The sequence below is a fragment of the Dendrobium catenatum genome, unplaced genomic scaffold (genome assembly GCF_001605985.2).
Source record: "Dendrobium catenatum unplaced genomic scaffold, ASM160598v2 fragScaff_scaffold_772, whole genome shotgun sequence".
NCBI lineage: Eukaryota > Viridiplantae > Streptophyta > Magnoliopsida > Asparagales > Orchidaceae > Dendrobium > Dendrobium catenatum.
Genome location: NW_021319234.1, coordinates 893960 through 916054, shown reverse-complemented (window position 1 = coordinate 916054; position 22095 = coordinate 893960). Strand labels below are relative to the sequence as shown.

Here is a 22095-nt window from a genome sequence, read left to right as displayed (position 1 = left end):
AAATCTAGGCTATGCATGCCCCCCCCCAACAAAACTTAAGTTTGCTTCAATATTTAAGTTTCTTAACATGTCTTTCTGATTATCTTGATTAAGATAGTATATAGGAAAACATTGTAGATCCAAGAGTGTTAATTTTAATCTTTTAAAATCATTGTTTTTATCCCCTTTTAAAATTTTTCCCTATAGTTAAGATAAATTTATCTAATTGATGACATTTTTTTTTCCTTTTCAAAGCCTTACTTTGTTTAGATGAGTGCCTTTGATGGCAGTCTATATTCTTAAAAATATCATTAACCATAAACACATCAGAGCACCTAGCACTTCGAATCATTTGGTCAAAAGAACAACCTTAGCTCCTATAAGGTTGGGTTGTGCGTAAACTGGCGCCCCTCCATTATCATCCATTCAACACCCTACAGCTCATTTGATGGAAAGTAGGTCGACATACCCCCATACTATGCCTCTGCGAAGTTCTTGTATCAAAGTAACAAACAACAATAAGCACCTTTTGTCCCACTACGTGGGGTCTCTCATATATTATCTTTTTCTCATTGTTCGTTAAAGGCAATTTCTCATTTAAATCTAATAAAGAAAGATCATTTTTATATTTCCTAACAATTCTTTTTATGTCTATCTCTACTTTCTTAACATAAGTTAAATCTAAATGCATCTACTTTCCTAATCGGGTCATCGGAAAGCCGCTTTTATGTGACCAAACCATCTAAGGCAACTCTCTCTAATCTTATCTTTTCCATTGGAGCTACTTCCAAACCTTTTCACGTATATGCCTCATTTCGATCATATCTCTAAGGTAAAGCCACTCATCACCTAGCATCCTCATCTCTGCAAAACACTAACTTATATTTATGCTTCTCTTTTAATTGGTCACAATTTGGCACCATAAAAGATTCAGGTCTCACCACCCTCTTTATAGATTTTTTTCCTAAGTTTGAGGGGACTTCTCTATCACACAAATAAGCCCAGTGATTCCTACACTTTAACATCCCAACTTGAATTCTTGCTGAGAATTATCCCTATCTATGTAACCATCACTGCTGAATTAATAGTCCAAGATAATCTAAACATATACTCTTTATTAATGGCTTGATCACCCAAAATCACAATGCCCTCCATTAGGCCTATTACTACTAAAATTACACTCTATATATTTTGTTTTTAGATGCACTTTCAAGCAAAAACCTTTAGGCTCTAAGGTTGAACATTCTAATTCAAGTTTACCTTCAACTCCCTCTCTAGTTCTTATCATAAGGAAGAATATCATCAGCCAAAAAGCCATACATCAAGGTACATCCTCTTGCGAAATGTCTAGTGAGAAACACATGACTTAAAGCAAAAAGATATGGGCTTAAGCCTGATCCTTTGATGTAATCCAACCAAAATAGGAAAATAACTTGGTTAAAACTTTGTGTTTGACACAATATAGCTCTTCCATACATATCTTTAATGATTTAAATATAAAGCGTTATGAACTCCTCCCCTTTCAAGAACTCCTCCATAGCACTTCTCTTGGAACTTATCAATGCTTTTCCTTTAAATATTATTTAAATATTCATATGTAGATCCTCATTATCTCTCTATAATTCTCCATCAACCCTCTCCCAAATAAATGTATTGGCTTTCCATAGTAGACCTACCCAGCATGAATCCAAATTGATTTTGAAATATTAATATCATGCTGCAACCTTTTGCTGCCATAACTCGCTCCCAATAGTTTTAAAGGTATGACACATTAACTTAATTGCCTCTAAATTTCCGCACAATCTTGTGCATCACCTTTATTCTTAAAAATATGAATTAACACACTTAATTCTCCATCATTTGACATCTTTTTTAGTCTTCAAACAATATTAAAAAAAGTTTAGCAAGCCAATAAATTCCATATCTCCTTAGCATTTCCACACCTCTTTTGAATATCATTAGGTCCAACAGTTTTTTCACCCTTCATTTTCCTTAAAAACCTCTTAACTCGGTTTTACTAATACTCGATAAAAAATTAAATTTTTATTTTCATTTAATGTGCTAAGGTGACTTAAAGTAATCGTTATTTTCACATTTCATTAAAAAGTTTAGTAAAAAATATCTTCATCCATCTTGTTGAATGTCATCTTTTAAGAAAAAGTATTTTTTGATTTTCCATACTTAAATAACACTTCACTTGAACTAAATCCTTACTACATCTTTTTTTTGGCTTACTTTATATGTATATCTTTCTCCTTCCTAATATCTAATTTATTATATAAATAATTAAAAGCTAAATCTTTGCATCCACATATTGCTTTCTTAGATTCCTTACATGCATATTTCTTTTAGCAGTGCTCCTATGTAGTTGTACTTATATACTTCTTATTTTTGTATTTACAACTGCTTACTAAGCTTTTTGATCAATAGAAAGTGATTTTCCCAAGCGCAATGACTTCAATGCTAGCTTGAAGACATGAAAACAAACTGGAAAATCTTAATTCTGTTTGGGAGGCCCATGATCCCATTCATATTTCATGTGCATTATATTTTTATGTAACAAATTTCTAAAAAAGCAAATTTCCCTTAATCTTTAAAAATTCCCATGATATTTTTATACGTTGATACTTTCCTGTTTAAATTCTGTTATTCATATTCACTTTTCTTCTGTGTCTAATGGGCCATAAAATTGAGCTTCTGATAATTTTTTAATTGGGACCAACACATGGTTACATATCATAATTTTAGATTAAGGAATTCCACCCACATTAAAGCTTGTGAAAAAACCAGAGGCAATTTTCATTCAATCAGGATAATCATGCAATGAAACCAGAAATTTTTTCTAGAAGGGTCCAAAACCCAATTATCCTATTATCTTAGCTTTTAAATGTTTCCAATCGAAACTAGAAACCTCCAGAATTATATCCTAATCTGAGGGATGAATTTTTTTTTCCTTCTTTGTTACTTGTTTAATGCCTTCTTTAAGTTTGGTGATGGATTCTCTTTTATAGGTTGTTTCTTAGTGGATGTCTTCTCTTTATTTGAAATAGACGATGGTGGAGCCAAATGATTGTGGCCACCTTTAGCGTAAGAGCTCCCAATGACATCCATTATTGTAGTCATGAAAGGCTACCATGGAATTTATTCCAAAGGCCAGTTTGATTGTGCCTTGGAGAGGTTATAGAGACAGGAGGCTCTGGTAATAGCCTAGACCCCAATATTGGGGAGGAATTTACATGTGGAATTTGGAGGAGAGAAGATTTTCAAACTTTATCCAAATATAATTCTATATTTGAGGTTACATAAAGGCCTATTTGCTGCCTTATGACATTAGATGTTGATTAAATATCAATTAAAATTTATCTCAATGCTTAAAAATAATGAATTAAGATAACCGGAGCTTAAATCAAAGGAATGTTTCCCTCATATTTTCTCCCAGGGGTGGGTTAACCCTAAGGAAAGGTGAAGAATTTATAGGAATGAAATTTTGTTGTTTCCTTTGATTCTCTCCAAATTATTTTTGAATTAATTTACAACTTTTGCAATGTTGTCTATTTAATTCATATTCGCAAATTGAATCTATGATTAAATTCTAAATTTTTTGGGATGACTTCAGATAAAAATAGGGGAATTCATGCGTAGCCAATGATTAGCATATGTTATGTTAAAACAGTATGTTTGAGAGGGAAAAGCTTAGCTTATTATGTAATATCTTCCCTATTTATAGATCTATACAGATATCTTAATGAGAAACAACAAATTACAAATTTAATACATAAAATTTCCTATTCATTTTTTTCCTAAATTATTCCTTCGTTTATGGCATTGATCCCCAATGCAGAGCCTCCCCATGAATTGCTTTCTGTGACCGTTGGATCCTTTGCATTGGAAACGGCTGATTTCAACTGTTAAGTACAACATTACTTTATTGTTAAGCATATCTTCAAACTAGTAATCCAGTTTGTCAATGGCACGGCTGATGAATCCCCATTGAAAATATTTGTATCAAAACCATTTTTATGTGAGATTTTTAATTTTGGATGCTCGACAAATTACTGCGGACATTTTTAAATTTCTGTCCATTCAGAGCCAAAAACACAAAAATTTAACGCCTATAAATAACTTTCAAACTTTGTTACAAGCTCTTACTCATTCAATTTTCTGATTTCCTTATATAGGACTTGCAGGGCTTAGTCAAGCTGTTGACTGTATTCCCTTCAATCTGGCCCTGGATTGTTGTTAGAGATGCTCGGGTGGAGGATTGCTGGTAAGTGGCTGATACACACTGTAAGCTCCTTTTTCCAAATTATACCTTTCCCATAGTCTGGTCCTACGGATTGTCAGATTCAAGCTCTGCTTTCTGCTTTCTTCCAGTACCTCCGAAGGTTCCAGGAGGACATGTCTTGGCTGTTACCTGGTGCTTCCTGGAACTGATAATTTATACATTGGAGTTAAAAGACTTCAAATTGGTGGATTGATGGGAAAATTTAAATCTCAGCATGGAATCTGTAGCTGGTATTCTCACTGTAGATACTCTGGGCTGATTACCTTCCTAGGAAAAGGTCCGCTTAGGCCAAAAAAGGTCAGGTCATTTGTTGCTGCTTCAGCTAGTTTTTTGAATCTATGGGGCTTTCTTATATTTAATATAATTTCTATAAATGACAATTCGAGTGCTGTAAGTTGCTGTTTTAAAACTATCCAATCTGCACGTAAATTACCCATGAATTATATAAGCAAAGCAAGAACCTTGAAAAATGTCTAGTATAATTAATTTTCAACGTTAAACTCTTGAAGTATACAGAGACACTCATGCCGTAGTAGCTCTTGTAAGACCAGAATCATATAACTGATATAATATTTGGAAAGCCCCACCTATAATTTGGATTATACAACGCAAAGATATATATATAATCTAGTAATAGGTAGCAATACTGACATGAAATTGCACACATAATCAAAGAAAATAAAATTAATGACCTAATGCAGAGAAAAGTTCATGCAAATTTTTCAGTAAATATAGGATAAAGAGAGAACAATTAGTACGGAAAAACTCCTAAAATATGGATATACTTGAATATAATATCTTATTCATAATATAAATATTTTTTAGATATAAGTGTATGACGAGAGTAAGTTACTAAATTATACCCAAGAAAATCAGGCAATAAGGCTTCGATTAAAACACATGGGAAATCAGACACCATTTCAATTATACTAAAGCAGCTTTCTAAGTAAACAAAATCATATTAATTTACAAATGTACTAGGAAAGCTTTGGCTTTAAGAAAACAGTAAGAAAGTCCAGTCCCAAACGAACGCCATATTCCTATATGATTATATAATCCATTACTAAAATAATAAGGCTACTTCTGCGGACAGCTTTTTAGCTACATTTCTTAAACAGTTTGTTTAGTAGAAAAAATTTCTTGTAATTAGAAAGACGTATTTAATACAAAGCAGAGTATAACGAAAGACTGATATCAAATGATGCCAAACTAAAGGCAGATCAACCTTGCTTTGAACAATTCTCTAGCAAAGAAATGGAACTATAGACCATACATATCAAAATAGACTAGAAGAAACGCAGATAGAGAAAGGAATTGCCTAAGGCTATATTGATAGCAAAGGAGAAGCCAGAAGCCCTTAGCTGGGGCTGCCCGCTCCCATATAGCTTTGCCATGCGATGTAAAACGCTAGCTGCAACCAGATTATACAAAAGCCAGGATATCAAGTACATCGCATATACAATAACATATCAAAGAAATGGCCACAGCCAAAGACACGCACCCAAATCTACCAGTTTTAAATGTTCAAATGAGAAAGCTACCTCACATCAAGAGAGAATATTAGATCTTTATGTAGTTATGTCAATGTTGTAATTTATTTGAAGCCTTATAGCGAGGTAGATGAATCATATGTCAAAATGTTTAGAGATTGATGGAAGAAACTTGAGAGACTAATTAAGGGAGTGAATATATTGGTGAGAATCCTTATGTGCCTGGATGCACCAATATTACGATAATGGTTATAATAAACAAGATCTAAAAATATTATGTCAATTTTCAAAACAATCTTAATAACATTTATAGTAATTTTTTTAATTATTAGTTCGAACGATAATATTAATATTTTTTTCGGTTTTCTTAATAAGCGAATATAAAAACGAGCTAATATAATCAGAGTTATACCAAACTATTGTCAGAGAACATACATAGAGTTCGCTAACATAGAGTAAACTAACGTCAATAAAGCTTATCAGATAAAGGATACAGAGCGAACATAGAAACAATAGGAGGTGTCAATACAATGATCTTACTCGAACTCGAAACCGAAAAATTTGGTTATTAGTTTTCCCCGTTTAAAAACGGGGTTCCAGGTTTAGTTAACTCTCGATTTTGACTTGAATTGATACGTTATTAATATTTATGGTATATTTTTAATTTTTTATAAATATCTACAATATATGATTAGTAAGACATAAAAAAAGAATTTCTTTTATTAAGATAGAAATTATTTGGTCAGGTTGAGTTGCTAACGCGTACTGACTTCTGGATTATATATTTTTTTATAAAATGGGATTTGAGTTATAGGTATAATTTGATACAGGTCAGAATACAATATATTAGGAAACTGACACAGAGAGAATAATAATCACTTTGAACTCATTATTGACACTACTATCGGAACAACTGAATAACAAGATCAAGAAGATTTATATAGTTGAGAAGTTACAACCACTTGCGAAAAAGTTCTAGGACAAGATTGAGAAGAATAAAATAATTTGAAGAGAATAAAATTTAAGACATTATGATGACAAAAAGAAAGAGCAATAAGATAAGTATTTAGAGAAGAAGGCTTAATTGCAAAATTGCACAATTCAAATTCAAATGATTAGCATATATGAGCACACACTGATAGCATACTTAAGGAGGCCCAAGAATTCTTTTTGTACAAAACTATTAGAATATAATAAAAAAATAAGAACCTGAAGAATAAAGAAATCACATAACACTTAAATCATAGAGATTATTGAGTTCACAACATTACAACAATAGAAAAACACTTGTCTAATTCATAATACTCACTAACACTCATAAAGGATGAAAAATGAGATAATTCAGAGAGCAGGTGCAATACTTTAATATATATCTAATTTTTTTTTAAAACATATCTTCAAAATATAGAAATAATAAAATTAATATATAAATATCAATCCAAAAGCATTTAGGATATAAACACATATTTAAAATATAATTTAATTAAAATAATTATATAATTATTAAATTTATTTTAAACTAAAATAAATACAATTAATTAATCAAAATTTTTGTCACACATATCTCAAAATAAATTTAATGATTATAAAACTCATATTATTTAATTTTAATTAGAATATTTTGATGCAAACTTTTCTCATGCATACACTATTTATGCATTTGAGTGTAAGAGAAAAAAATCATTCTAAGACTTTTAAGGAGATATAACTTTTTTATTGTTTTTTAAATCAATTTTTTAGTATAAAAATTTAATTAAATTTTTATAATAAAAAATTATTTTAAGAAGCAGCAAGAAAATCGACGAAGCCTAATTCAGTATTCTCAATATCAGAGCATGGGACCAAATGACCAATCTATATGAAGCATGCACAAACAATCAAAAATGGGCCAAACCCAAATGAAAATTTACCTCATTTGTATTAAGAGAAAACAGCTTTATTAACAATCAAATTTAATAGACTGTGATAGTTATAACAAAATATTTATAATATCCACATAAAATTTCAAAAACTCTATTTTTTATCATAATAATTTTACAATTACTGCATCAATCCCAAAGAAACCTTAGCCTTCAATTTGATTCTTCAATTTATCAAAAAACGGACTATTTTGATCTCTCAACTTGACTTGGCTGATAATTTGGAGAAATTATTCTATGCGATATGGACACCGTTCGGAGGCGAATCAAAATGCACCACATCACTTTTTTATTGTGTATCACGACTGTATACGAATGACGTGACACGTTCTGATTTGCATACGGACGGTCTCTTGTCCGCATAGAATAATTTCTCGATAATTTGTGAGAGCAAATTGAAGGAAAAAAAAGGGGTCAAATGAACATAAGCTAAACAATCTAAAGAACCAACTTAATGATTTCCTCATTATATTGATATGTACTTCACTGAATTCTGACTGTAATTGGCTCATTGGAGTCAAATTGATGAGTTATTACAATTACAGTGTTCCTTAGTGCTCATCAGTAACTTCACTTTCTTCTTCAAACTCTCATTTTCCTGAAAAAAATAAAGAAATTTTCAGCCATTAAAAGCACATTGAAGTACAGAAGAAACAGAAGTCAGTAGCTACCTTTCGCAGTGCTATAAGCCTCTCATTGGTTCCTGCTTGAGCAGCCTTAACCTGTTAAAAACACATATAGTGAAAGCTTTAGATTATTATGAAGATTAAATATAACTGTTAGGGCTATTAAGTGTAGTAGATCTTTAGATTGAGCTAATGGGCCTTAGGCTTTGTTTGGGACAACATTTTTATTGTTTTCTAAAGCAGTTTTTTAGTACAAAAATTTAAAGTTAAAAAAAAATTGTTCTAAGAAATTGCTTTATAAAACAGTAAAAAAGCTGTTCCAAATGAAACCTTAGACATGAAAGCGGTATATAAGTAAATATAAAAATTTAGGTGTTAGATATATAAATATATAAGAACTTTATGACATGTATGTAAAAACTCCAAAACAATAAAATTAATAATCACTTGTAAGAAGAAAAAATATAGATACCTTCACCAATTCATCCTCAAATTTTCTGCTCTTATCAAACTCTGCATCATATTTCATTCTCCATGCAGCTGATTCGTCCATGGCTTCCATATTGGCACGGTCAAACTGTCTTCTGCTATGAACAGCAGAAACATGTTAAGTCTGTAGCTTTGAAAGTCTTAGGGTTCTTTTGGGACAGCTTTTTTACTGCTTCTTAAATTAGCTTTTTAGTACAAAAATAAAAAAAATTATAGTAGAAAACTGCTTTAAGAAGCAGTAAGAAAGCTGTTCAAAACGAAGCCTTAAACTTCACAAAAGAATGCTGAAAATCACATGAAATTCAGATTAATCCCCTCAAGCCTTGATAAATCCTGTTAAAACTACAGCACTAGTTTATAAGAATTAAGCATCTTTCATGTACAGGGCGCAGATTTCACTGAAGCTGGAAGAAGAAAAGCAGTTCATTTTCATATATTGTAATTTATTTCCTGCAAACCAAAAAGTATTTTTACATGTTAAAGCTATCACCCATTATCCTGAGGCATCAATTATTGGTACAAGCAGAAATACACATAGTTGGGGGAAGAGAAAGGCATTAATGTCTTGATGGCAGATGTCAAACGCACAAACAGATTGCTCTAAGATTTTGATGAGAGTAATTCCTCAATTTGTACAAGTTGTGGAAATTAGATCTAAATCATGTATAAAGATCATTCATTGCTATTGGAATGAGAAGGAGAACAAAATAAAATGAGAGATAATATGATTGAATTTTATTTCTTTATTATGTGTAAAAAAATGCATATATGTGAAAAGGTTGGAATGGCTCCAGTGGTAGATAAGATTAGAGAGAGTCGCCTTAGATGGTTTGGTCACATAAAACGACGGCCTTCTGATGAACTGGTTAGGAAAGTAGAGGTATTAGATTTGACTTATATTAAAGAAGTGTAGAGGTAGACCTAACAAGACTTGGTTAGAAAATATTAGAAAAAATCTTTCTTTATTAGATTTAAACGAGAATTTGACTTTTCATAGGACAATAGAGAAAAATGATTTATGTAGCTGACCCCACGTAGCGGGACAAAGGCTTGATGTTGTTGGTGTTGTAATGCAGGAAAATATGTGATCATTTATTCATCCAGAACTGTGAAATTAAACAGATTTGGGATACAATGCTTACATTATTTCAAAGGAAGTTTTCCAAACCAAAATGCTGACCACTTGAATTGTTCGTTTCATCTTGGAGATTTGATTAGAAGAGGTCACCACAGAACTTTGGTCCCCTCATTTGCTCTTTGGTTCAGTCGGCACGAGTGAAATAAGGTGAAACATAGAAAAACTTCAATGCTTATAGAATATATGGAAGGTGTATCTCTACTAGAAGCCTTAAAGGAGGCTTCGTTGATATATTTTATACTGCAAAGATGATGAAGAGAGAGCAAGAAAGATAAAGATGGTATCTTGGACAAAACTGAGTTTAGTTTTATTAAGTTGAATGAAGATGAATGCTCCAAGGGAAATCCTAGAGAATCTGCTGCCGGAGTTATTCTGCCAGATTATTATGGTGATATGAAGTTTCCATTTTTTCAATATCTGGGCATTCAGTGAGTGATGTTTGCTAAAATGGTGGCATTAGATATTGGCTTAGTGATACGCATTGATAAGAGATTCAGATATGTTGCAACTGAGGTACATTATCAATTTATTACAGAACTACTTAGTAGTGAAAGAGGTTATAATTGGAAGAAAATTTATTTGCTAAGGTACATTAGACAATTATTTTCTAAGTTGAATGATAGAGTTAAACACATCTATAGAGAAGAAAATCAAGCTCCTGATTACTTGGCCAAAGAAGGCTGCAAACTAAAGTTAAACAGGTATTTTAATATATATGATATACATGGTAAAATTAAACGTATTATTCAATAAGATAAGAAATGAGTTTCTTATCTTAGTTGCAGTATACTTTGTTGTTTTCTTTATGCTGCTAAAAGGAGCCATCCTCCAAATTTTTGTTCTTGGCTAGAGCTAGATTTCTAGATTTTAATGATGGATGTCCACATGAAATTCGGGATGGGATCGATGTTAGTCGTTGCCTAGAGGCGCCTTTATTGGGACAGAACGAAATGTGTTTGAATTTTGTTCTGTTGGAACCATGATTGAAGTTTCTGCAAAGCCCAATATATTCGTAGGCGATATATTTAAGCTGATTATTCCGATAACCTGTCTCATAACAGTTTAAGACGATATTTTTCACTTCATTTTATTTATAGTTGACAATATATATGCTCAGTAATACTACTTCAATTGGTGATTTGAGCTAAGTTTCTTCACTTGGGTGATATAAGAAATTTGGCCAATCCTTGATATAAATCTTAGTGAATAGAATGAATCAATATTGCAGATGAGTGCCTTAGTCTTGACTTTCTTTTTGCTCAAATGATAATTATTAATCATTATTGTAGATATAAATGAAGATTAGTTTTGAGCTAAGAGCTCCAACAAGTATTTATTGTTACTATCAATGTGGTTTATGAAAGGTCTTAACAACTATCATGTGAAGTGTTAGAGATCTTTGATAGGGGTTCCTCCAAGGTTTTATTTTGCAAGCTTATGGTTTTATTTTAAAACTTGGATTAATGGAGCTTCATGGTTGGATCTCCTTCTACCATTGTTTAAAATTGCACTATTCATTATTTTAATTCCATTGAACTTCAAACATTAATGAAAATCAGAAGTTGAGTATTTATCACCCCAATTCATACTCTCTTGATGTGCCATGAACTGTACAATCTACATCTCCTTTTCTTTCCTCAGATACTTTATAAATCAATAAAAAGGAAAATAAAAAGAAAACTCAAAGCACCGGAGATGTTAATTCATAACCAGCTGTTCAAAAAACACAACTAGGAAGATCTGTCCGCAAGGTCCTGTTAGGGTTTGGCGGTGAAGTGCGTACATGCATAATTCATAAAGTTTTACAAACAGATTATAAAATTCATTTATAGAGATCAACAAAGCAGAATGTCAGAACCATAAAAACACATAAAAGTAAAGCAATTGTATCAAAGTTAGGGATTTGATGGCAAGAACAAACCGAAGATGAAGTAAATCAGTTTAATGTTTGACGCGAACCTTAGTTCTTCTCTGTCGTCTACAGTAAACGATGAATCGATGGACCATAGCCGGAAGTATATGACGGTTCCCAATAAAAGAGCGGCGACAAACCCCAGAATTAGGGTTCTTCGGCGAAACATCGTCGCGTTGGATCGTCTGCCCATGAACGGATCGGATACAAACACTATCTGATAGGCATCTGGAAGAAAGGGGAAGATTTTTAACATATTTACCGGTCCTTTTAAAGGAACAAAAATGGACTATCAGATAGTGTTTGTACAGTATTTACCGTTTGGTAATCCAAATTATGTAATGAAAATAATTTAATTTTTTAAAAATATTAATTATATAAATTATAAAATTTATATTATTAAAATAATAATTTATAGAAACCGGATTTTTAAAATCAGGTTTCCAGTTTCTATAAAACCGGATTTTCGAGGTCCTGTTTCGCTCCTTTTTAAATTTTTTCTGCTCTATGATTCTTATGAGTATTTAGGTATTACATTTGCTCGTTTTTATAAATTGGCCTATCAAAATAAGGGTTATTTCGTACGTGTAAACGAATAAAATCTACTTGAAATATTTAAAATTATTTAAAAAAGTGTAAAAAATATAATAATATAATATACATTTTTTGCTGAAATAAAATCAATATAATGTGAATTAAATGATGGTGATGGCTAGTGGTAGTGACAAACATGGTAGCCAATGACAAGCAACTGTGGTCACTTGTTGGTTCGACAATGGTTATAATAGTGATCATTGAAAAAATTTTCTATGTGGGCGCCAGACGACGTCCGCAGACCAATCAGAATGCGCCACATCACTTTTTTGCTTGGTACCACTCAATAACATGGAACGTTCTGATTGGTCTCCGAACCGTCCGGTGTCTGCAAAGAATAATTTCTCGTGGTCAACACCGATTTGCAGTAGTAGCCGATGGTCAAATTGTGGCGATGGTTAAATTGTGGCGGTTTGCAATGATCGACTTTCGGCTAGCGAGTCAACATGGGTGAATGACAATGACAATGCAGTTGGCTTATGGTGAAAAAGAATTCGGGTCAAAACTAAGTTAGTGTATAATATATTAAAGCATTGCCTTCCTTTTTCAGAAAAATAAAAAGAATTCTACACATTAACCTATTTATTACATATGGTATAATTTTTTAGATCAACACAACTCAATTAATTCAAATATAATCCATTCAGCTCAATTAACCTGATCGGAATATGCCTAACTTGAACCTAAATAATGCTAAGACTATTCTGATAAATTTTAGATTAAAATATATTTAAAAATTAGATGAGTGCAATATAAAATTATTAGATATAATATTTAACTTTACAAAATAAGTAATTTTGTAATTCATAAAAATATTTGACGCAATTTTTTTCAATTATAAAGGATTAAATTCAGTAAAATTCAACCAATTCTCTTAAATCAAATTTGCTTCATAAATTCAATCATTTATTTGACTTTAGCCTATTTCAAATATAATAACAAAAAAAAAAAGATAAAATTTGCATAATAATATTTTGAGGGGCTTTTTTATAAATTTGGATCTTATACATTTAGTATTTAATATACCTTCATAAATTTTAAAATCATTTGGATGAAATATATCAACTATGTATTCCTAATCATCCAACATGAACTTCTGTTCTATTTGCCTTTACCAATAACCATACAAACAAGATAAAAAAAAAAAAAATACAAACAAGATGCTAACTTACACCTTAATATCATATTCTATAACTAATATTTCTATTTAGAAATATAGAAAAATCATTAATTTTTAAAAATGATTATCTTAATTATCACAATTAGTAAAAAGAGCTGGTTTATTTATAAATTTAAGAATGAGCCAATTCGCCAATTATTTTGGCGTATTGTAGACAGAGAGAGAGAGAGAAATGGAAGTTCACGTGGAGAGAGAGATATAGAGTTGTGGTGGAGTTTTTATTTGGTTCGGTTGACCGGATGCAAGAAGCATCCTGTCGTAGGCAATAAAAATGCGGTACCGAGGTGTACCGAGTTTTTCAAAAATTATAACAAAATTTTAAGTTTTTATACTAAAATTTATAACTTAAAATTACAACGTAATTAAACTAAATTAAGATTTTTATATGTTTAATCAAAAAAATTTTAGTAAAAAAAGATTAACATATAAATCATTATTTGTTAATTAAAAATAATATATAAAATTTATAGAGGAAAGAGACAGCAGCATAAAGCATTATTCTCTCTTTCTGACATTTTTCTCTCTATTATCTCTCTCCACAACTCCATATTTCTCTCTCTCTCCACGTGAACTTTCATTTCTTTGTCTACAATAAGCCAAAATAATTGATGAATTAGTTCATTCTTAAATTTTTAATAAACATGCTCTTTTTACTAATTATGATAATTAAGATACTCCTTTTTAAAAATTATCCTTTTTCATATAAAAAATTTTATAGTAACTCTCGCAATGTAACTTTTTTTTTAATGTAACATTTTTTTCTTTTCATTAACAGAAATAAAATTAGGTCAAAAAAATATCCATCCAAAATGATACGATGAATCAGAATTTCTCAATATGGAGAGATTATTCCGTGCAGAATACAGACCGTAGCTGCGTCCAAATTCTATGAATGTGCATAATAAAAGCACAACAAAAGCATAATATGCATAATAATTACGTTTTTACTGCGCACACTCACAGAATCTAAAAGCAGCTCCGATCCGAACTCCACATGTTACAATCTCCTCAATTTGACGAGAAATTATTGGGTTCGGACACCGGATGCTGTCCAAAGCCAATGAAAATGTGCCACATCACTCTCTACTCAGTACTGAACTCTCTTCTGAGCAGTCGATATCGAGCTTGGTACTGTGAAGTATCGAACTCAGTACTTCATAGTACCGAGTTCAGTAATACTTCAAGACTATGAAGTACCGAATGGTAAGCTGAATCCAGTGTCCGGATAATTCCCCCAATTCGACAAAGCAAAGACAGGAGAATGCCAACCCTCTTCTCAAACTTCATTAATATATAAATATAGTTACCGTTACTCTAATTGTTGAAGAAAATCTTAATTATCAGCGCAGGATAGTTTTTAACCAAAAAAAGAAAAACAGATAGGATACTGAAGGCCTGAACAGAGAGTGAGGGTGTGGGGCGGCTGTTCTTCTATTTGGTGATCAATCAGCGTCCATCTCTTCCAGCGCGGCCACGGCAGCGGCTTTGGCTTCCTCAAGAAGATGCTCCGGCACCTATAATTGCAACATATTTTTAGGTAAAAGAAACAAAGAATTCACTACAGTCGATCAGTACTTATTCCAGCATATTATGACTTTGTTTGGGGTAGCTTTTTTAAAATAGTTTTTTAATACAAAAAGTTTTTAGTTCAAGAAATTATTGTGCTAGAAAGCTGCTTTAGAAAACAGTAGTCTGTAGTCATTTGGGGCGGCTTTCTTCATGTTTTTTAAAATAGTTTTTTAGTACAAAAGTTTTTAGTTCAAAAAATTGTTGTACTAGAAAGCTGCTTTAGAAAATGATAGTCATTTGGGGCGGCTTTCTTAATGCTTTCTAAAATAGCTTTTTAGCACAAGTTTTTAGTTCAAGAAATTGTTGTACTAACAAATTGTTTTAGAAAACAGTAAAAAAAATCGTCCCAAAGAAAGCCTAAGTAAACTGCATTTCGTATGTTCAAAGAAATGCTTCATCTCTTGTGACTGATGTTCATTAACAAAGTAAGAATATTACCTTTTGATGCTGCTTATTTGATTCATCACAAACCCAGCTCAGTTCCAGTTCAAATGCTTTATCCTTGGCCTCGTCATGGACGCCATAGATTCTGAATGTTGCATAAAGTAAAACAAAAAGAAATTGCGTAATAAATCCAAGAAGTTAAATTACAAATTGACAGCAAATATTTCAAGTAAGATGGATAGAACTATTTATTTTTCATATTTCTGAGTTTGAATGAAAAATCCGCAGGCCCTCATAATGATTCAAAACAGTCATTTGAAGTGAAAAAATGGCCCTTATCAGGACTAAAAAACTTTGTATAAGTTTTGGTTTCGTTTGGGACAACTTTCTTACGCTTCTTAAAGAAGTTTTTAATTACAAAATTTTAATTTTTCCATTAAAAAACTAGTTTAAGAAGCAGTAAGAAAACCGTCCCAAACGAAACCTTAACCAGATAAACAGATTACTTATTTTCATGATTTTATTATGTTATAATTTTGTTTCTATTTTATTTAATTTAGATACATTATTTATGAGATATAGGTGTTTTAAACATTTCATAAACGACTTTATTCCATAAATAGGATGGTTATCAGTTTTTGATGTTTCTTGAATGATAAGGACTGATCCCATCGACAAATTGGCTACTCTTCATTTTCTAGAATTAAGTGAATTACTCACATCTTGGCAACTTCAATGATCCCTTGCCTGCATGTTAGTTCAGAAAGCTTCAATTTCTCAATTTCTCTGTGAAAAACCAGAAAGATGGTAAGAGCAGGAACAAATAGATATGATCACCTGCATGCGATGACTTAAATGGAAAACGAGCAAAGAAACCATCTAGCATATGGTGTATGTCAGAAACTGGCATGAAATAAATACCAAACTATATAAGAATTACTCACATGAGGATTTAGTGGATAAAGCTGTTCTAAGTAAATGCAATGTCCATGGTTTCGTCTATACAAGACTAAACCTTCTAATGGGTTCATTGAAAACAGGATTTAAAAAAAAAAAAAACAGTTTTCCTTTTCTCTCGCGGCTTTGGCTCCTACAGATTTGTCAGTATGATTAATACTAGCAATTAGTTTAAGTTTAGGCATAACATAAAAAATTAGTTAAAATTTATTTGGGAAGGCTTTCTCATTAATTTCTAAAATAATTTTTTAGTACAAAAAATTCTAATTCAAAAATTTTTTAAACTAAAACGCTGCTTTAGAAAGTATTAAGAAAGTTGTCCCAAACGAACTCTTAACATACATTAACAACAATTCAAAAAACTAAAAAGAATATATAAAGCATAGGACAAGTTAGCACACTAAGAAACATATAAACAAATCTCATGGTGCAAAAATACATGTTTTTTCTCAGGATCTTTATGATGAGTATTTATTAAACTTTCCTTGAGTAATGTTCTTCATGCCAAGTTTCCAAACCCACTTTTCAGCAAATTTAATCGATTTCAATTGCTTAAATCCACATCCTCGATGAAATACAAGTACTACAAAAAATGTTGTTTGAAGCTTATAGTTAGTTAATCTTTTGACTAATAATCTATTCATACTCCTATAATTTAGGCTTCGTTTGGGACGACTTTTTTACTACTTATGAATTTTTATATTAAAAAACTGATTTAAGAAGCAATAAAAAACCTGTCTCAAACAAAACCTTACAAGTAATTTTAAGTCAATATTCTTGCAACATTTTGATAAATAACCTATGCACGCCAATATATTTTTGTAAGAAACAAACCAAGAATCATAAAAAATGAAAATATAACCAATTTTGTCAGCTATGACATAACAAAGCCAAACATATAGATATAGATGCTATGGACACTTAAAAGAAGACACAAATCTCCTCACAAAATAAAAAATGCATATAACAACCATATGTGGGACACTTACTAACCTGAAATTAGATAAGCTTAAGAAGATAACAACAAACTTACGTTTTGGCAGCCTGCTTACCCTTCCCAATTGCAGCACCAAAATATCTCTGCACATTGTAAAGGTATAATGCGTAAATTGCACGCTATACTTAAAATTACAAGTAACTTAAAAGCCACCTTGCTTGCTGTTAGATCGGTTCAACTGACCCTGGGCAAGGGGCCAGTTCACACCTATAAGAGACGGACTAAGGCAGGTCCGCCTCTTTTCAATTAGCCGCCAATACGCAGGTGGGGCCCATAGGGATTAAGGAGCCATTAAGAGGAGGGGCGGCGGCTAGGGTTAGAGGAGGATTGCTTTAAATAAGAAGAGATTAGGACATGCATGCTTATTGTTTCTCTTGAAGTTCTCTTTGTGGTTTTGGGCTCTAGATTCATCGTCTAGAGATTGGAAGAGAACGATCTTCCTCTCCAATTGAGGATCAATTGTATCTTTGCTTGTTTTTGCTTTTGGTTTGATTCCTATTATACAATCTATTGTTTTTGGATTGTTTTCATTGGAGATCTTGAGGTTTTCTCGCTGTTTTCACCAATTATTATTAGGGTTGCTTGCAAACTCAAGTCCCATTAGGGTTACTTGGGAACTAAAGTATTTCCTATCACTCGCAAAAAGAGCTAAATTCAACGAATTAACCAAAATATTTCGTAACGAATATTGGAATAAACTCACATATGAAACCCCCGATGGTTCGACCATATATAGCTGGGGTCCATCTCTATCATATCCGCAGAGAATTACACCACAACCAAATGGTCTGAAACAACATAACACACACTTCAATTCTTCCAAGCAAATCAAATCAAATCAATCAATGTATCTGAAATAAAATTAGTACCTCAGCCACCAATAAAGTGTGCAAAGATGAACATAGCTGGCAACACGATCAGCAAGTTCTTTCACAGGAATAGGTTCACCATATATTCTGTTCATGAAATACATTCAGGCAGTTTTTGTTATACTCAGAAAGGGCACAAATAGTTGTACTAATCATTCAAGATAGATAAGGTAAAATCTATGATGATAAAATGAAGATACAAACCGTTCATAGTTTGTTGCTTCAGACTTTGCTCTGGCAATTATTTGTCTAGCATCTGCTACGAATCCAGCAAATGCCTGAAATTTAAGTTCATAGCCAAATATGAAACCATAACTTAAGTTAAAAATGCATGTATAGAAACTAAGGCTTCGTTTGGGACGGCTTTCTTACTGCTTCTTAAAGCAACTTTCTAATATAACCAATTTAATTTTTGTACTAGAAAGCTACTTTAAGAAGCAGTAAAAAAAATGTTCCAAACAAAACCTCAATGGTTGTAAGTTAAATAGTTTATTAGCTGGTAGGAAATATTGATGGCGTGTGCTGGAAAAATAGGTTTCTTCGTTTTTAAAGCAAAGAATGAACAATAATATTCTATTAGAATTCAAGTTATAACTTCTATAGTATATCAAAAATATTTTCCAATGGCAATGTTAACAGGTCAGGAGTTGATAAAAAACCTTTAATCAAGAATCAAAAACTATCCAGTTCAAGTAGGGTTGTCAATTTGGGTCGACGAGTCGGGTTCGGGTCGAACCCGAGTTGACCCAGATCTAAATGGGTCAACCCGAATCCGACCCATTTTTGCAAACGGGTCGGACATTTCAACCCGGACCTGACCCGCGCGGGTTGCCGAGTTGACCCGACCCAACCCGGATTTAGTAGATTTGGCTAAAGCAGCGCAAGGCCATGAGCTGACGCCAACCACATTCCATGCATATACTGCAAATTAAAATTAACAACCAAGACCATCAAGGGGATCTTCTAACCTTCAATATGACTTCTAGTCACCAACTCAGCGCAACCTTAGTTGAAATAAAGTATGGAACTAAAGTATGCTAAAGGCGATTAGCATACACATATATCATTTGCTAAATTCCTATTGCATCAAGAAGTTCAAAATTGATGATCTGAACTATAAGAACACTACTGGCTATCAAATTAAATTGATCCATAAAACAACAAATCAAAAGAAAGAATTCAATAATTGGATCAGCTAAACTGTGTATTTCCTTTATTTTTATCCAAGGGTCCGGAAGTTTATAATTTGCAATTTTCGATTCGCATTTGAGGGCAGAAGGAAAACTGTGGAAAGATTAATCACAAAACAACCAAGAAAACCAAATTTCAAGACAAATATCAAAGATTTCAGACGACACAGCTAGAAGAGAAGTAAGATGATGATCTTCTATATAATTTGATGAACTATAAGAAAGTATATATTAAAATGAAATGTAACAAGCATAAAGGCAAGAAATAAATCAAAAGACAAATGATTTTAGGGAAAATAATTCAAGGCTGTGAGCAAAAGTGAAGAACATAAACTAACTACAATAAAGAAGTAGAAGAGAAACAGGGAAGAAGAAAAACAGATTACTCCATGTTCTTTGTTGGTCAAAATCTCAGCCCTTTATAAAGTTTACCTTTAAATCTATATGTTATCGTCTTAGCGCATAATAACCCTAAGAAATTTTTTTAATTTAACCTTTTAACATTAACTCTAAAAGTTATATCATTATTTACATTATTTTTTATAATAGATATAAGATACTCAAGGCTATCATAACTAACTATCAACTTATCTTATAATAATTTTGAATGATAATTGACAGTATCACACTACTAAAACAATATATTATGTACTCAATCATTATCCCACTAATTCTAAGTCATTTACTTTCGAAATATTTCTCCATTGTTCTAACTTTTTTATTTATTTCAGTGGATGTCTTGCAAAATTATAATATATTATTAAAAAAAACTCACACCAATACTCACTTTGATTATCCTTTGCAAGTATCTATGAAAAAAGAAAGAGATTTATTCACTCGATTAAACTGCAAATCCTAAATGGTTAGTCTCAACTACTAAGATTTTGGTGCCATAGAAAAAAAAAAAAACAGAAGATTTGGAGCATAATTTATGCAGAAAAAAAACTGCAGAAATCTACGGGACCCAAAAAAAAAAAAGATTCGAGATGGTTACCATGCCAGAATGCCGGTGAACAGAGTGGATCCTCCGATTTGATCCCCCCAACATCATCTTCGAATTAATCAGCTTCTCCACGCCCTAAAACCCACCAATCAAAGAGTACAATCACAAAAATAAGCAGCGAAATGCACAATACGGAGCAGAAAAATAACCTCAGATCACAAATTTCTCACCATTACAATACCATCCTTACACTTGATAGCGATAACAGTCCTGACAGAAAATAAGAACTATAAGCAAACAATAAACAAGTTTATCTTAACAATCCGCCAGCCATTAAGAGAAGTGCGAGCGCAGTAGAGCAAAGACGAAAACTTTTACCCACTCTGGTCAACAGCTTTGGCAGCGTACTCGATCTGAAAAACCCTACCGTCGGGGGAGAAAGTGGTGACGGAAAGATCATACCCCGTGCCTATGCTGCTCATCGTTCTCCAACAAATGCCAATCCAAAGCTGCCTTCTTGGCTTGCTCCGACTCGAATATACGAAGACGATACGAAGCTGTGAAGAGAGTAACCAGTAGGTGGGTTTCTTGCATCACAAGTACTGAAATATCAGAGGAACTTTATATTTTATTTTCATATTAACAATTAGAATTTCATATTTAGTCTCATAATATTAATTCTTTTAAAAAACATCACAAAAATAACATTTTGCTCAACTTCTATTACACACTAGCTATCTTTCTCTTTCAACAAACAAATATTTTGTGCGGTCACCGAATAGTGTCCAGATGCGAATGAGAGCACGTCAAGACATTTTTTGTTGTGTATTATTGCTGTATATTGCTTAATACCGGGTGATTCACCTTTAAACCGTTCGATGACCTCACAAAATAATTTCTCACACATTCAATCTGACTTAAATCTCACATAGGATTTATCTGTGACGACTATAATATTTTATAAAGTTTGTTATAGAATTATCAACCAAGAGATATTATATTCGAGTCTAATGTATGTATTTTATATGTGTGAATTTATCTTAATTGATCTAAATGTCCCAAAAATAGTTGATGTGAGATAAATAACTTAATAATTATGATTGTAAAAAATAGTTTTTTATTATAAAAAATTTTAAAAAAACTGAACAAATAACAAGAAAATAATTGTCAAATAAAATTATGACTGTTGTATGAAAAATAAAGTAGCTAAAGCTATTAAAAAAAAGACCCTTAATCATATTTATTTCTCAAAAATACAATCAATTCCATTTATGTATTTTTGCAATGATATGTTATCGTAAGTTCATCACATCTTCTTCATTTTTGAGGCTTTTAAGATTTTGGGTGGAGATTTTCGTGATATATTGTTGGAAGAGATATCATAACATAGTGTTAATTTTGTAAATAAGAAATGATAAGTTTTGAAAATATGAATTGTTCTAAGTTAAATCTCACATAGGTCCCACATATTTTTTAAAAAGAATTTATATGCATATCATGTATTTTTTATATATTTATAAAATTAATATTTATTTTAAAAGTAATTTAATGTTTAAATAATTATATTTATTTTT

The 22095-nt window shown here is 31.8% G+C and overlaps 2 protein-coding genes across 2 annotated transcripts; both read right to left on the bottom strand.

Moving 5' to 3' along the window:
- Positions 1–8112: 8112 nt before the first annotated feature.
- Positions 8113–12087, bottom strand: LOC110101684. The gene is made up of 4 exons (XM_020829679.2): positions 11886–12087; positions 8772–8883; positions 8345–8395; positions 8113–8271 (listed from the first exon to the last, which is right to left on the bottom strand). The coding sequence occupies exons 1-4, from the start codon at positions 12029–12031 to the stop codon at positions 8191–8193; spliced, it is 390 nt and encodes a 129-aa protein (XP_020685338.1). The 5' UTR covers positions 12032–12087; the 3' UTR covers positions 8113–8190.
- A 2784-nt stretch (positions 12088–14871) lies between these two features.
- On the bottom strand, positions 14872–21130 carry LOC110101671 (proteasome subunit alpha type-3-like). The gene is made up of 10 exons (XM_020829666.2): positions 20900–21130; positions 20752–20791; positions 20573–20656; positions 18593–18666; positions 18389–18475; positions 18223–18307; positions 17556–17602; positions 16286–16351; positions 15620–15710; positions 14872–15126 (listed from the first exon to the last, which is right to left on the bottom strand). Exons 1-10 carry the CDS (start codon positions 21001–21003, stop codon positions 15055–15057), a joined length of 750 nt encoding a protein of 249 aa, XP_020685325.1. The 5' UTR covers positions 21004–21130; the 3' UTR covers positions 14872–15054.
- Positions 21131–22095: the final 965 nt, after the last annotated feature.